This window comes from Nelumbo nucifera, chromosome 1 (genome assembly GCF_055504915.1).
Source record: "Nelumbo nucifera cultivar China Antique chromosome 1, China Antique-T2T, whole genome shotgun sequence".
Lineage (NCBI taxonomy): Eukaryota > Viridiplantae > Streptophyta > Magnoliopsida > Proteales > Nelumbonaceae > Nelumbo > Nelumbo nucifera.
The window spans coordinates 189899864-189916185 of record NC_142649.1 but is presented as its reverse complement, the minus strand read 5'-3'; the positions used below and the strand labels follow the sequence as shown (position 1 = coordinate 189916185).

The following is a 16322-nucleotide window of genomic DNA, read 5'->3' as shown; positions in this document are numbered from 1 at the left end:
GGCAAAGTTGTACAACACGATAAGTAATTAAAATTCTTTTTTTGGAGCTTTCTACAAAGTGCATGCTAACTCAATCACTATACAAGGCCCAGTCCAGCCCAATCGCCACCCCTAGTCAATGTTATCAAAGTCAAACTCAAAACCTAGCTTCCATTATGAACAAAAGAACTGGGTTGATTGCTTGGAGCTTTGTACAAAGCCCAATCCAACCCAATGGCCATTCCTAGTCAAAAGTGTCAAAGTCAAACTTAGCTTCCATTGAAAACAAAATAACTGGGCCTTTTGGTTCTACGAGAAAATGTACACGATACAGTAGCTAGAATTATACAATATTACATAAAACATATCCTCCATAAGCTAGATTGACTCTAGAGTCCAGACTCTAGAGTAGATGCTTTAGCTAACAACCTACGAACAGATGCACTAAATAAATGCTTAATGGATTTATTTTGTATGGTTGATTGCAGAAAAATAATTTGGTGCAATTACTGCATACGTAATTGAAATAGACAGAAATGGATCACCATTGAATTGTCTTTCCTCCCGTGAAGATTTGGAAGGTTTCATACTGAGCCATCTCCAACCAATCGACCCTGTAAAGGGTAGAGCGTAATAGCTCTTTCAGGCCTCCCAATGAACAATTCCGTCTCCACATCTGAATTCTGACTGCTTTGACCATATAAATCAATTTCTCTATTCTGGGTTGGGTGTTCCATATGTTGCGGTGCACACTAGAATCAAAAGATGCAAAATCAGTAAACTCAACAACCATTCTTCAACAGATTGATAGAAACTAAGTTCCATGTATCTTTAGTTTCTTTACCCCCCTCATCATCCAAACCAATAGTCCCTACTTGGAAGACCTCCAAGCCTTGAATACCATTTTGAACTATTGATTTGGGAGGTTAATTACATCATCCCACTACTGGACTTATTATTAGTCCATGATATTACACCAAGATAAAGATCAATTTTTTTTTTTTTTTTTTTATGTCCTTGACAAAACTGCAATTTTAAGTTTTGAACTGGGGATGAAGATGATGAATGGGTAGGGTAAGTATGAGTGTTGTTTATGCCACCTGAAAATCTTTGATTCAAGAAGGCCAAAGAAATTCATAAAAATGAGTAAAAAGAAATAACCTTTTCGCGCAATATTGCATTTTCCTCTGTCAGGATTTTTTCCTGAATTTGATGAAAAAATAATAGTAATTAGTATATAACTTGGTGATTCTGAACATAATGTCTCTAATGAAGATCTTTACAAGTCATAATCAGTCAATAGAAGTAATGTGAGCATTTTATGTTAAGAATTTTCAGTTTATACAAAATTATAAATTACCTTTTCTTTTAAGTTTGCAATCTGCTCCCTAAATAATTGAGTCTGTAGAACAAGCAAGATTAGCTGTGTTAAATTATCAGCTCAGCTCATGGTTACTTAAATAAACCAGAGAGAGAAATCTAGTGTAAGTGGTTTGACATAGTATACCTTTCTTGCCCTGATGCTGACTAGGCTTCTCTCCAACTGGTTCTCTATCTGCTGCAGTTCTTCTGGAGAACTTGATCCTAAATTTTCTCCCAATAGCTTCCTGAGAAATCAAATTATAAAGTTTTGAACCACAAAGAAATTATATGATACACAAATAGAAATTGCTGCTGTATATACTGAGAAAGTTCAAAAGTTCCAAAGTAGTCATCGAACCGTTTGGAAGCTTCAAGAAGCTCAATCTTCTTTGCCATATTTGCAGCTTCATGCTTCAAATGCTGCATTTGTAACTCAATTCTTGTGAGATAAACAAGGAATTGGTGCTAGATAGGGGTTTGTTGCAGTCTGGATCTGCTACACTTGAGCGTATAATAACCAAAAAAAAATCATCAAAATTCACTAGGCTGGGGATGGGGTTCTGAATGGTCTAAGTTATTCTGGTATCATACCCATCCACTCTCACCTTTGAGGGTTTGACCAATCACCTCCCCTCCCCGTCCCCTGCCCCAACCCGCGTGAATTTTCATTGGTTAAGACCTTAGTACAAGGTATAAGTGTAGGAGAGCCAGTTGGATGTAAAATTATAACTTGATGTAAAATTTAAGATATAAATGAAACAGTTAAGAGCCAAATGAAGTTAAAGTTAGTAATACGCCTTCATTTTACAAAAGCATTATATTTCAATAACTAGGAGTGATAATGCATCAGGCTGGGCTGGGCAGGCTGTCTAAAGGGCTTCTAGCTAGACCCCAACATGGGCAGCACTAGTAGGTCCAATGTGAAAATCTTTGGACCCAATTTTAGGGTTCATTGAAGAAATTGATTGGTCTTGGTATTAGTCTTTACAAAATATACATTCAGCCCCTTCGTGGTGATTTGCATAACTTGACAGATCCAGTGCAGAATGGTAGCTTGAGTTAGTTAGTATTTAAAACACAAATGAAAACCCCTACAATGTAAGAAACCATGGGCCATCCTTCTGAAAGAGTAAACTGGTGCTAATCTACCATGGCATGCAAAGATATAGATTGATCATATCCAAGAAATAAAGTGGTGGTGGTGGTAGTAGAAATAAGTGGTGCTGAAGTAGGGAGGTATTTGGTACAGTGGTGTGTTGCTGTTGTGTTTTGGGTTGGTCAATGTAAATTTGTGAGATAGACTTTTTCTACTTGAAATGTTTTGAATTGATCAATACAAATTGTTATTTCTACCTAAAACATCAAATTTGATGTTTCTCACACATTCATTTTTCTAGCTGAAATGGCACTCGCGTGTGATATGACAACACATATTTCTCACAAGTTTGTATTAATAAACCCCCCAAAACTCAACGGCTAGATTGACAGAAATTGATTTCAGAGAGTGATAATCGATCAAGGTATAAGACTAATTGCTGGTGGTGGTCTTGTCACATCTAGCATAAAGTCACTATCCGGAGGATTCTCTTGAGATCACCTAAATGGCCCTTGAAGTTGGGAGCAATAAGGGTATCTGGAAATCACATGTACTGGAATTGTTTCAACTAATTATCATTTTAAATTTCTAGCTCATCATGTGAAATAGATCCATTATAGGAATAATAGTGGAAACATAAATGCAGTTATTAGCATTCCCAAAAGCAAGCTTATTTCTTCCTTTTATTACACTAAAATAACAAACCCTTTTTAAAATATTGAATTTATATATGTATTCAAATGCAAATAGAAACTAGATGGGATTATTTCAGTGCAGGTGGAATGGCCCATTTGATGATTTGAAAGTTATCTTGAATTTTATTGTGCTTCATCTATATTTCCCATAACTCAGAATAAGGACAAAAGGAGTAAAGAATTTATCATGCTTAAGTTCATATCAGTAGACCACACAAAACAGTTATTGGAACCATTATGAAGGTAAAAATTCCTGGTGTTCCTTGATCAATTTGTTATAGAAAATTGATGCCCCAATAGCTTAAAATTGACAGTAAGATGTAGTAATCCTATTTGTGTAGAAAGGAATAATTCTATCGGTTTTTTTTTCTTCTTAATGACCAAAAGGAAATAAGGCCTGACCTGCATATTCTGTTCTATTGTTTTGTTGCTCTGAGCATCTTTTGCATATCGTTGATAGCGTTCTATGGTCTTATTCATGCTGAAGCATTCAGAAGCAAATGAAAAATTAATTATTTAATTAATTAAATGCAGGACATTTAACAATTAAACTAACAATGTAACATAAAATACAATCACAGTGATTCCAAACATAACATGGCTCCAAAGCTACTTTTAGATATGAAGTCTTTGTGGCTAAAGGATTGCTTGTTTGACATCATATAACAATGTAAAGATATTTAAATATTGACTTTTGTTGATTTAATGCAAGTAATTAAACTAGGTAGATTGGTTAATAGATTTACTGGACTAGTTTAACAAAACAACCAAATAAGATTATAATAGTATATCAGTACCAACAAATGCTTACATTTAAAAAGAATATTAATGTCATTGCGATGTTTGTTAGCACAAAGTCATGTTTCCATTTTAGCTTATATACTGTTGATTTGATTGTTCATGTCCAACAGGTTATTTTCCATTTAGTCTTATTATAATTCAATTTATCATGATATAAATTATTCAATATATAAAATGTATTGCATGGGTCTATCTGCATTACATATTCAAAGCATTCACTAATTTGGATGGTTTGGACCAATATTTCCAATAACGATCCATTGCCAGACTAATATCTTGCAAAATGATCGATCCTGGATGTCACCAAATTAGGTCAATTAAACTAATTTAAGAACCTTCACTAGTTATAGAAAGTCAGAAGAGATTTCTTAACTCATTCCAATACTCTAGTCAACAAGGAGGGGAATCTCTATAATGGAAAATATGGCCTTATAAAGGATAAAATAGAGGAAACGGGTAGTCCTTAAAACTCTAGTTAATTGGATTAAATCAGATTGTGGCGCATGATGATTGAGACTAATAGTTAAATATATCCAATAAAAGCATGCCTAATCCCCCCCCCCCAGTCACCATCTTCTCCGACCTTACAACTTCCATTAGAGAATAGAAAAATTCATATGGTCAATGAAAATTGGGAAGTTAGCAAAATCATAGGAAACCACCACCAAACATCATATCACCAACTCCTAATTCATTAATCCACTCAAGTCTGCTCTCTACCTATTATGATCCATTTCAGAGGCTTGAGGAAAGAGCAAAGAAAAGATTCATGGATGTTTTCTCAGTTCTCCACATTTGAGATTGAATAAAGAGGCAAAGGAGAAGGAAGATGAAGAAGAGAAAATTAAAAAAGGAATATCTTGCCTTCTCTTATCTCATCCACCTCGCTCTCAAACTTCTATTCTCAGTCAAAAAAAGACTTCCAAGCCACCTGTAGGTAGCTCATACACATTTCAGTTTATTTTAGTAAATTGGTACCTTGGTCTTGCTTGTTTCTTTCAACTGAAGATATATGACCATATGAAGACTGAAGTAGTCTAGTTATGGTATGAGTGACAAAGAGAAGATAATAATACCTTAACAATTCATCAATATCTAGAGAAAAATGTAGAAAAACATCAAAGGGATTTTTGTGTATTTTACCATCTTGCTTTTATTTGATTCAATTCATTTTTTTTTCACTCTCCACTCTGTCACTTTTGGTTTGGAAACCATTTAGGATTGTGATGGTTTGCTTGACAGCTTGAGTTTTAGTGAAAACTAAGACTCATCCTGGATTTTGCTTTTCTTTTTATTTATTAAACATAGCTTCAAAAGGCCAACTGGCCTTTGCTATTTTTTCATTTCTTTCTTCTTTTGAAGGTCTCATTGTTCCACTTCTTAATAGGTGAGAACTCCAAAAATCTTGTGGATCTCACCATTTTGGGGTTTGTAATGAAGAATAATGATAAGAACATTGGACAAGTTTCCATAGGATCTGCAGTCAGGGGATTGTTAAAGAAGGTCATTTATGTTGCTGCGAAGGATGGGCCGAGGGCAACAAGGTAAATACACTTCCTTAGCCAAGGGTTTGTCGTGTCTGATGGCTGATGTGCCCAACCTGAGAATAAGAGACCACATCAGAGGCCTCGGGTGTTATCCAGGGGTGGAGTCTCCGACAGTCAAGTTAGTCAAGTGCGTAATAGGGGGTCAGACGAGGCCTAAGGAGAGAGCTCAGACGGAACCACCTGAAAGCTAGAGAGCTTGAGAGTAGGAATGAGACAAGATATCTTACCAAGAGAGTGACACACTTATTTATACTTGAACTCGTCTGAGATTGGTTGGAGGTTGTTAGCAGCGGATGGCCAGGATTGCATCCTAGCCCTACTACGTGGTGCCATCCTGGCCCTGCCACATGTGCCTACATCAATTTACATAACTGAACAAACTATATGTAAAAGGAAAGAAAATAGAGGTTGGATTTAAGGAGTTTGAAAGATAGAAACTCCTCTTCAAAAAGAGCTAAAAGCTGAAATTTCTCACATGAATAGAGGGTGAAGAGAGAATATATTGAGCTCAGTTCCAAACAGCATTGCCATGAATATTTATGGGCTACTTAAAGTTCTCTACATGAAACTAGCTACCTAACCAAGGTAAGCAGATGAGAGCAGATTAGAAAAATACCAATTACTGGATGCCCTTGTCCAAGGTTTTCTTTTTCTTCTTCTTCTTCTTTTGGTTCCTTGGGGGTGAGTTCGTGAGGTAAAATAACTATTAGTGTGAAGGATCGGTTTTCTGTTTGACAATTTTGCCAATGAACTTTTCATATATGACATTTCAGATTAGGCCTATGATTAGAATCAAAACATTGTGAAAATTTCAAAGCTTATATCATTTAGCATCGGAATGCAAGGTTCTCTGATGTTAAGTTTTATTTGCTGGTAAACTACCATTTGGCTTTTATTTGCTAATTGATCTAGTTCTTGGCACACTAAAAATCTAAAATACATTTATAAATGTAGTATAATGCATGATACCTCTTAATTACCATATGCTTCATTTTAAGCCTAGGCCTCACTGAGGTACCACCTAAGCAATGCCTCATCTAGCCAAATTGCTACTTTGAAAGTACATGCAAATGTAGATCTGTATGTGTAATGTGTTTATGGAATACATCAATTTATCTTTAATAAGTTAGTTAATGGAAACTGTTCAATAAATGGCAAATTCTTCTCTATTAGTTTTTAACTGGAAGTTTATCTTTTATGTATGTACATGAAGGATCAGTTTCTAGACAGGCTCATGAGTCATGACCATTGTAGTCCACACAATGCTCATGAAAACAAGCCTGGCAACCTGCACACCTTGACACCATAAATGATAATCAAGAATCTAATATAATTTGATTGATAAGTTAAGCAAACATTTTCAAATAAAATTTGTAGGTGTTCAAATTGTATTATGTATGAAGAAATGGGGTAATTTGAAAAGAAAAAACAAATTATAATCAAGGACTTTAATGTAATTTGGGTATTTCTAGTGTTAATATAAAACATCTTTCTCATTTGAGAGAGACAGGTTTGGTATGGTTTATTGCCTTAAGTCTACTCTTTTAGCACACATCTTTCTCTTTGTTTTAGGCTAAGTTGCGAGTTAAGCTCTTATTCAAATAAGCACATACTTTGGGCCGTAATCACACAAATAAGCACTTATTTGAGCTCTTTAAGTGCTTTTTTGTTTTTTTTTGCTTGTCTTGGTCCACCATATCATTTTGGAAATACTTATACTACCCCTGTTTGAAATAAGTGTTTTTTCACCAAGCACTCGTGAGCGTTTATTAGAATAAGCACTTATTTTTTAAATAATCACTCCCAAACTCATCTTACTCTCTTTTTCACACCACTCATGACAACATGGTGTCAAAGTAGGTAGACTTTGATAAAGACGACAAAGATGACAACAATAATGATTTCAGATATGTTGGTTAAGTTTAGGTTTGTTTGTTAAGTCCCTTTTTATGTTCTAGTCTTTTTTTTTAATTTTGCTATGGTTCTTGTCTTGTTTGGTATCCATTTAATTTGATCTTGTTTTAGACTCTTTATCTATTTCTTCTTATTATCTTGTTAAGTGTTTACTTAAATGCAAAATTAGGCTTATGGACAAATACCTTAGAAACAAGAGATTTTAAAATTAGTAGGATTAAAACAAGGATATACGATGTGTAAATTTAATAATAATAGGAACACAAATCGGGGTGCACCTAGGATCGAAGACCAAAACATAACTCAATGTGACATTCTCTAGTAACTTGGTTTGATAGTGCACAATAAAGGAAAGATTGAGGAGTCTATAGAATTAGAGTTGGATGGGCAAATAGGAGATGTGTATTCAGAATATTCTTATGTGTAGGCAAATACAACTTAGACTAAAAGGAAATTTCCATATAACAGTTGTAAGGCCAACTAGGCTGTATAGTGCAACGTATTAGGTAGTCAAGAAACATGTCCAAAAAAGAATGTAGCAAAAATACATATTCTAAGATGGATGAATATAAAAGCTAGAAAGGATATGATTAAAAATGAAGTCATTCAAAAGGACCTAGGAGTAGCTTCAATGAGTGATAAAATGAGAGAAAACTAACTATGATGGTTTTGTCACATTCATAGAAGACCTTTGACAACCCATAAGAAGATGTGACCTGTCACAAAGGGGCTAGAACTAGGGGTGAACAAATCAGTAGATTCTACCCAGAACCAAATGGAATCGACTTCGAACCGACTTTGAATCATCTCTACCCAATCTGTTACCAATGGGATTTGGTTGCAAATTCTTGGAACCAACCCCTACTCAGGCCAGTTTCAAGGTCCAGGAGGTTACCCTACTCAAATGTAATCCAGAGAACCAGCCTTGGATGGCATTGGAACCAAACTTGCCTTGAAATAAATCTCAAAATACTTTGAGGATGTAAAGCTTTGAACATGAACACTCATAGTTACAATAACCATGGTCTTATTGGACCATCGAGTCACTTGAGTGATTTGGTCATTTTTCTTCAATTTAATATTTGAATGTGTATAATAAGTAATGTAGAAGGTAATATTTACAAAATTTAAATTATAATGGTAAGGTTTGAACTATATCCTTCTTCTTATCATTATTATTCTTATTGTTATTGAAAATTAAGTTTTTAAAAAACATATTCCATTTTTTTTGGGGGGGGAGGGGGTAAAGAAAGAACAAGTTCCACAAGTAGACCCTAGAAACGCCAAGGGCAAAACTGACCTTGAAACCAATCTTCACAGGGTTGGTTATATCTCCAAAAACCTAAAATCAACCGTTACAAGGTGAGTTCCAGGTTCTGCCTTGGAATTGAACCGAACCGACCCATGCTCACCATATTGGGATGCACATGTGAGTATATGAAATGTAGAATCCCAAATTAGAAAGAAATGAGAGGTGCAAGGGATTTATATACAACGATTGGTCCACAACCTAATGACTTAAGATTTTGAGTTAGTAGTGGTGTCCAACTCTAGTGTGTAAGCCCTACAAACATGTACAAGCTCCCTGGTTTTGGCAACACCCCTCAATGCACAAACATCCCTAGCTAGAACGGGTAAGGGTAGACCCCATATAGGTGCGATAAGGCTTAGATGATGATGATCATGTTAAGTATTTACTTTCCCTTATTTTTTGCCATTGGTTTGTATTTAGAAAAACTAATTTGTCCTGCAAGTTTGATTGCTGTCCTAGATCTCATATCATTTCCTTACGTTTTTGCTCTCGTTATCTTTCCCTTTTCTTTGATTAGCTTGTCTTTCCTTTGAAAGTTGAGTGGCTATTTCCATTGGCCTTTCAAGTGTAGAGAATGATATATGGTTATTCAAGTCAGTGTTTCAAATGTCTATTTGAAGGAGCATGTGTTTTCTTTGGGCTGTTGATTTATTATTGAGAATTTTGGCTTAACCGAGAGGATGGAATTTCAGATTTGAAGGTTAATGGTTGGCTATGGGCAGTAAGTGATTGTTCTATAATTGCAGATTTCAGCATGTATACGTCAATTGCATGGCAATTCCTTGAAGAAATGTTTGTGAGATTTTGTGACTTTTAACTCCTATAACACTTCTTTGTTAATAGATCCTTGGTGTACATGCTTCAGTAAAGGTATTTGCTAAAGTGTTAAGTGCAATGCCAAACGGACTACAGGTTTTGGTTTAAGGGGAGTCTTAACACTTGTCTAAGGGTCATCATTTTTCAAGTAACCTTTATGATGTTGTCAGGGTATTTGGAATGTTACATCTCTAACTGTGTATTACTGTCTTCCTTAAATAGTAGTAGTTGGGGTTTAAACACTGTGACAATAGTTAGGGGTGTTCACAATCTGGTTTGGCTTGGTTTGAAGATCTCAGACTAAATTACAGTTTGAGAAATTCTCAGATCAAACCAAACTATTTTAGTATAGAAAACAAGCTAGATCAAACCGTAATATCCGGTTTCTAGCATATGCAGTTTGGGCCATTCTATCAAGTTTAACCCAATTAGAAAGCCCAAATAACATGCATACCTACATAAATAAAAAAAAATATGATTTAAATATCAAATAAAAATGTTAACAAGTATTATCTATTAAGATTATATAAATTACATTGACACTTTCTCAAACATAAACAGCTCCTTGGACATCAAACATTAACAAAATACTTATATAATTAAGAGTTACGGAATATGTTCAAATGTTAAATGAATACATATATAAGCATATTTATTATATATGTTATATACATTAATAAATATATATTCAAAAAATCAGGCCAAATCAAAAAATTACAGTCTGAAAAATTCTCAAACACTAAAATATTTTTAAGGCCAGACCAGATCAAACTGCCAATTTTAGTTTGGCTCATGAAGTTTGGGGGGTCTGGACCATATAATAAACACCCCTAACATTTATAATGTATTGTTATTGTTAGAGCATGTGCCAAGAAGTTAAGTTAATGGTTCGTTGTGTCTTAAATATTAAGAGCTGTGAGCCACCATGACTACCATCTAATCAGTTGAAGACTTGTCTTCCCATGGATGAGAGCTGGGTGTGATGCCATTGGTGTTTTCAAGCTGATCGGGTCATTTTTGGTGTATGGTAAGAGTTTGGTTGCCGCCATACTTGAAATTCTCAAGTTGCCTTGTTCGAGAGTTTCGAAACACTAACTGCTTGTTTTGCTACCAACGTTACAGTGTGTCTTTTTAATCAAACTAACTGATGCTAGCTTGGGAGGGAGTGTGAGAGTGTGAGAGAGGGCAATTTGGGAAGAGAATTATAATTAAAGATTTTAATAATCTACCCCATTAGGGACTGCTTTGTAACTTGGATATTTATTAGTTTAATATAAAACATAGGGGTGTTTACATTAAATCTCAAACCGACCATATCGGCCCGACCCAATCCGAATTGGTCAGTTTTTCAAAACCACCGGTCAGTTTCAGTTTGTATGAGAAAATAAACTGGCAAATCGGTTCAGTTTCAGTTTTCATACATGAAATACGAAAATCGAACCAAACCAAATCGATCATGTATGCTTAAGTAATTACTAATTAGTCTCTACCCTATATGTTAAATGTTGATATATTTTATTTGTGTTTTATTTGAACTTTGAAAAAAGAATTGGTTATTTATGATAAAAACTAAAATGCAAAACCAATACAAATATAATACAATGGTACAATATAGGGCTGTTCATAAGAAGACCCAACCCGACCAAATCGACCAACCCGGACCGACCCAACCCGAATCGGCCGGGTTTTCTTTAGCACCGGTCAGTTTTGGGTTATAAAAAATCATAAACCGACCCGAACCGAACTGACTTAGTAGTTAGTAGTTAGTTCCTAGTTAGTATTTACAACCTACTTAGTTGCTACTTAACTAAGTTGTTTCTATCCTAGTTACAACCTAACTTAATTTCTAGCATTCTAGTTAGGAATGACATTAATGGCAAGTATTGTAAGACAACTAGACAAGAAATTTTTTTGGAAAAGTTTAAAGAAAAGAATCAAAGGATCCTACTTTTTATGGTCTTTTACACCAAATAGGCAACCAAATACAATTAGAATTAGGTGTCCTTTTTTACTTAGATTAGAAGGTTTCTTGAAATATACAAATTTCAGTCTTCTTTCTCTAATACAGTTTGACTTTCTATTTTCTTGATAACTTCTATTCTAACTTGGTCCGCCCCCTACCAATTTCAGTCTTCTTTCTCTAATAGAATTAGGTGTCCTTTTTTACATCAAATTTCAATATTCTTTCTCTAATCTACCAATTTATTACTATGGTTGAACTTAGAGCCGAAACCGACCCAAACCAACCCAACCCGACTCAAACCAACCAGGTCGGTTTTGCTTAATACAGGGTCAGTTTCGGTTTCAATTTCAGGTAACCCGACCAGGTCGGGTCGGTTGAAAAAATCTCAGTAAACCGACCCAACCCGACCCGTGAACAGCCCTAGTACAATATTTAATTCAGTTTTGTATAAATTTAAATATATATTGACAAAAAAATCAGTTTTGCATAAAAAACTAATCAATTTAAATATATATTTTGGTTTTGCATAAAAACTAAAAAGAAATAAACTTAAATATAAATAGATATTTAGATATAGATATTTCAGATTAAAATATATGTAAAAACCAGCTAAACTGATAAACAAACCCAAACTGACCCTTCATGTTTAAGTCGGTTTTGCTTTGAATCGGTCAATTTCAGTTTAGTCAATAAATAAACCGATTAGGTCAAATTGATTGAAGAAAATAACTCAAACTGACGTAACCCAACCCATAAACACTCCTAATAAAACATCTATTTTCATTTTAGAGAAACATAATGGGTTGGTTTGTTGCCTTAAGTCTTCTCTTCTCATGTGCATCTTACTCTTTGTTTCACTCTCTTTCTCTCACACCACTCATCATAGAATTGTTGATTGACAAGAATGATCCCCTGTAAAGTTCTAAATAGATGTTAAAATAATGCACAACAATAAAGAAGAAATTTACAAGTGACGTGAACATTTATAAAAGGATAAAGGTCAATGAGAATTCTCACTATATCAAGCATTGGAGCTATCAATAGGCCAGGTCTACCGGATAAAACTAAACCGACAGAACTGATTATGTAAGTTCCTTGTTTTATGGTTTGTATACCAATTAATAATTGGGTCAGGACTAGTTCTTGTTGTTCCAAATATAAGGTCTCCTGGCTTTCATGTAAAAGGATAAATTGTAAGTAGTATACAAGACAATTTTTGGTTAAAAGAACTTGTTTCGTCAACGTATGAACAATTTATTATTTATTATGACTTTTATTAGGTTTGTATCATCAAAAATGAAGTTTCAAATTGATATTATCTTGAGTAATTATCAACATCAAATATAATTAAGTCAGATGAATAAAAATGTTTAAATAAGAGAAAAAATAAATAATACAAATAATAAAAGTAAAGCAACAAAATTTAATAATTAATTAAAAATATTATTATAGTTATAGATAATATTTTAATTAAAAATCTTATCATAATTTAACAAAATCTCTCTCCCTAAGACGTTTTGAGTCCCACACATCATTATTTGTATTAACATTGAAACACTATTGTGCTCACATTGTAGCAAGAAAATGGGTCAAGAAGATGACTCTAATGGGTTGGAAAAAGTGATTGTCCCAATTTATTTAATTACCGATTCAAATAGATCTTGATTGATCTGATTTGGTCTGCCAAATCTATTATATAAATTTTAAAAATATATCTTGAAAATAAATATTAGAAACATTATTAATTGATATGTTTTTTTGTTAAAATATTAATTTTACTATTAATTAACATTTTAATATGTTGGGTGTGGGTCCAGCCCATATGAGGGGCCTACCCTACCTTTATTTGCTCCCAAAAGGAGCCGTATAGTGGAAGCTAAAGGCTCACACCTTTCTGTTTTTGGGCATCAGGTTTTGTAACCACCCGAATTGAGAAAAACAAGAGAGAAAAGAAAACACAAAACCGAGGGTTTCTGGGTTTTTTGAGTGTGAAGAAGAGAATAAGAGATTTGACTTTTCTGCTCCATTCAAGGTCAAGCTCGGAGGTGTTTCAAGCCCGTTATTGATGATATTAAGTGCTGGAGTTGAGAATCCCACTTCAGTTCAGATTTGGTGATTCTTTCTTTCTCTACTTCTCAGTTCAGATTTACAACAACTTTGTGAGATTTAAACCTCTGTTTGTGTTGTATCCACCTTGCATTTGGTGATGTTAATGCTGTTCTTGTGAGACAATGATTATTTTCTTAATGTCTGTAAGCCTCTAGTTGCAACTAGAGAAGACTATTGTACCCATTAATTTCTGAATTAGTGGGAGACTTGTACGGACCATAGGTCCCATGGTTTTTCTATTATTTGGCTGAATTGTTTATTTGTTATCATTGTTGTTGGAATACCCATTTTCACACACAAACTTAGGGGAAAAGTTCATGCTGTCCTGGGATTGGTTTTACACTCATTTCTACTACTATAGTGTAACTTCCCCAACATAATAAAATAGTTTTTGTTATACTTTTAGAAAATTTCTATTAAAATCCACTAATTATTTTTTGTAAATTATGTGAAATTTTCACTACTAACTTTCTAAAAATAATTTCTTTGAGCATGAACTTCTCCTTTATCTTATATCTCCACTACAACGAACTTAATTTTTTGAAGCATTGAGCGTAGAAAAAATGGACCAAGTTGTTTTTCTTTGTCAATTTCCCAAGAGAAGAAGAAAGCAAGAGAAGAAATGAACCAAAGACCTAAAAGTCGCTATGCATGAAGAAGTTCATGGGTGAGTTATTTGAATACTCAAAAATTGTCCATCCTGCTAGGTTCAATTACTAGTTCATACCGAACTGGACCAATCTCGTTTCATCAATTTGATTTGTTTAAGCAAATTTTGAAAACAAAAAGTGCATGCCCAGGTTATTTGAATATGCGGAAACCATCCATCCACTAGGTTCAATTACTAGTTCATACTGAACAAGACTAATCTGATTTGATCAGTTCAACTCGGTTGTGAAATTTCCAAACAAAAAGAGCAAATAAGGGACATTTTCATTAAAAATAATTTTTTAATTATAAAATAATAGAAAAATCACAACAAGGGAAGATAAAAAAAAACATTATTAAAAATTTTGTTAATAGACAGAGAAAACAATAAAATAAAGGGCATTTTTTGAAAAATCAAAAAATAAAAAAAGAATAGAAACATTATTTTTTAATTAATTAATAAAATAAGAGAAAAGTCATGAAATCATTAAAAATAATGGAAATTTTTAACATATTAAAAGCAATATTTATCAAGAAAATGTTAAAAATCAAAAAGTAACAAAAAATAAAAGTAGGGGAAATTAAAAATCAGCAACTTTACACAATTAACTTATTAAGTAGCTTATTAATTAAAATAAATAACATCTTTTTATTAACATACTCTAAAATTAGTAAATTAAGTTACCTTATTTTAAATTAATTTGTACTTTACATGAATTACATTAATTAATAGGTTGGATTAATTTTTTTGGGTTGAACTGGGTCTATAGGTAAATTAGAATAGGGATGGCAATTTTCTCATCTCGACTAGGTACCCAGAACTACCCCCCAACCCCCCAAAATGGGTAGGGTATGGAGACTACTCTGATAGACTACTCTGATAGAGATGGGGAGTCAGGGACCCTGGCCCCAACTGTAAGATTTTAAATATTTTTGAAATATTATTTATATTATAAACTTGAAATAGTTATATATTAAAATTAAAGCACAGAGGAAGATTATCAATGAGGGCACAGTGAAATTATTAAAAAAAATATGGCAAGAGAAGATCATCAATGGAAATTATTAAAAACTAAACCACAATTGAAGAACAAAAAAATCCCTAAGCAAGAAGTCTCCAAATTGTGAATAATAAGTGTAGGGATGGATGCCATGAAATGAGAGTACAGTGATTGTGACTATAATGAAAATGGTGTACCAGTGAAGAAGCATTTGGAAGAGAGATGCTGAAGGATTCTAACGAAGGCAAGGCAATAATCCGGATTACAAGATCAAGAAATGGACTAGTAATACAAATATTGTAAATGATACATGGGCATCATATTATATTAATATTTTGCAGTAAATCTTTTTATTCAAACAAAAAGATTTAAGCGGAAAATAGGCTGAAAATAAGTTGCTGAACATGTACAATATGCTTCATTCTGCATTGATGGAAAGCGTAAACAAATGTTATGATTGGTACCAATAAATTTTTCCAAGAACAATAGATAACTCTTAGGGAGGGAAAGAAAAGGGATAGAATTTTGGAAACAAAATAAATTAATTAGAATTTATCATAGATAATGAAAGCATTATTTTATTATATTTAATTGATATTTTGTATGAATTCGCTATTACTACTAAAACTTAATTTGCCTAAAATACTGAATTTTCAAACACCTAGATCTCAAATAAGTAGGGCTGTTCATAACAAGACCCAAACCGACCAAACCGACCAATCCGGTCCGATCCAATTCGAGTTGACCGGTTTTTCTTTAGCATCGATTGGTTTTGGGTTACAAAAAAACATAAACCGATGGTTCGTTTTGATTTCGGTTTTCATGTGTGAAAACCGAAACTGAACCGACCCAAACCGACTTAGATATATATTATATATAATATATTTCAGATATTATATATATATATATCTGATATATTTTAGTTTTACTATATATATATATATATATATATCTGATATATTTTAGTTTTACTATATATATATATATATATATTTCAGTTTTAATATATATATTTCAGCTTTATTTCAGAAATATACATATTATATATAAAATATCAGTTTTAATCCATCAAATCATTT

The 16322-nt window shown here is 33.3% G+C and overlaps 1 protein-coding gene across 2 annotated transcripts in view; it reads right to left on the bottom strand.

Annotated features, from left to right (window-relative positions):
* Window positions 1-258: 258 nt before the first annotated feature.
* Window positions 259-16322, bottom strand: part of LOC104596218 (MADS-box protein SOC1) — a 32710-nt gene continuing 16646 nt past the window's right edge. For both annotated transcript variants that reach the window (XM_010257287.3, XM_010257288.3), the window contains exons 3-8: window positions 3535-3613; window positions 1700-1761; window positions 1487-1586; window positions 1340-1381; window positions 1141-1182; window positions 259-731 (exon numbers count right to left, since the gene is read on the bottom strand). In XM_010257287.3, the coding sequence (XP_010255589.1) occupies window positions 564-731; window positions 1141-1182; window positions 1340-1381; window positions 1487-1586; window positions 1700-1761; window positions 3535-3613 (493 nt within the window). In that variant the 3' untranslated portion in view covers window positions 259-563. The remainder of the gene's footprint in view (window positions 732-1140; window positions 1183-1339; window positions 1382-1486; window positions 1587-1699; window positions 1762-3534; window positions 3614-16322) is intronic.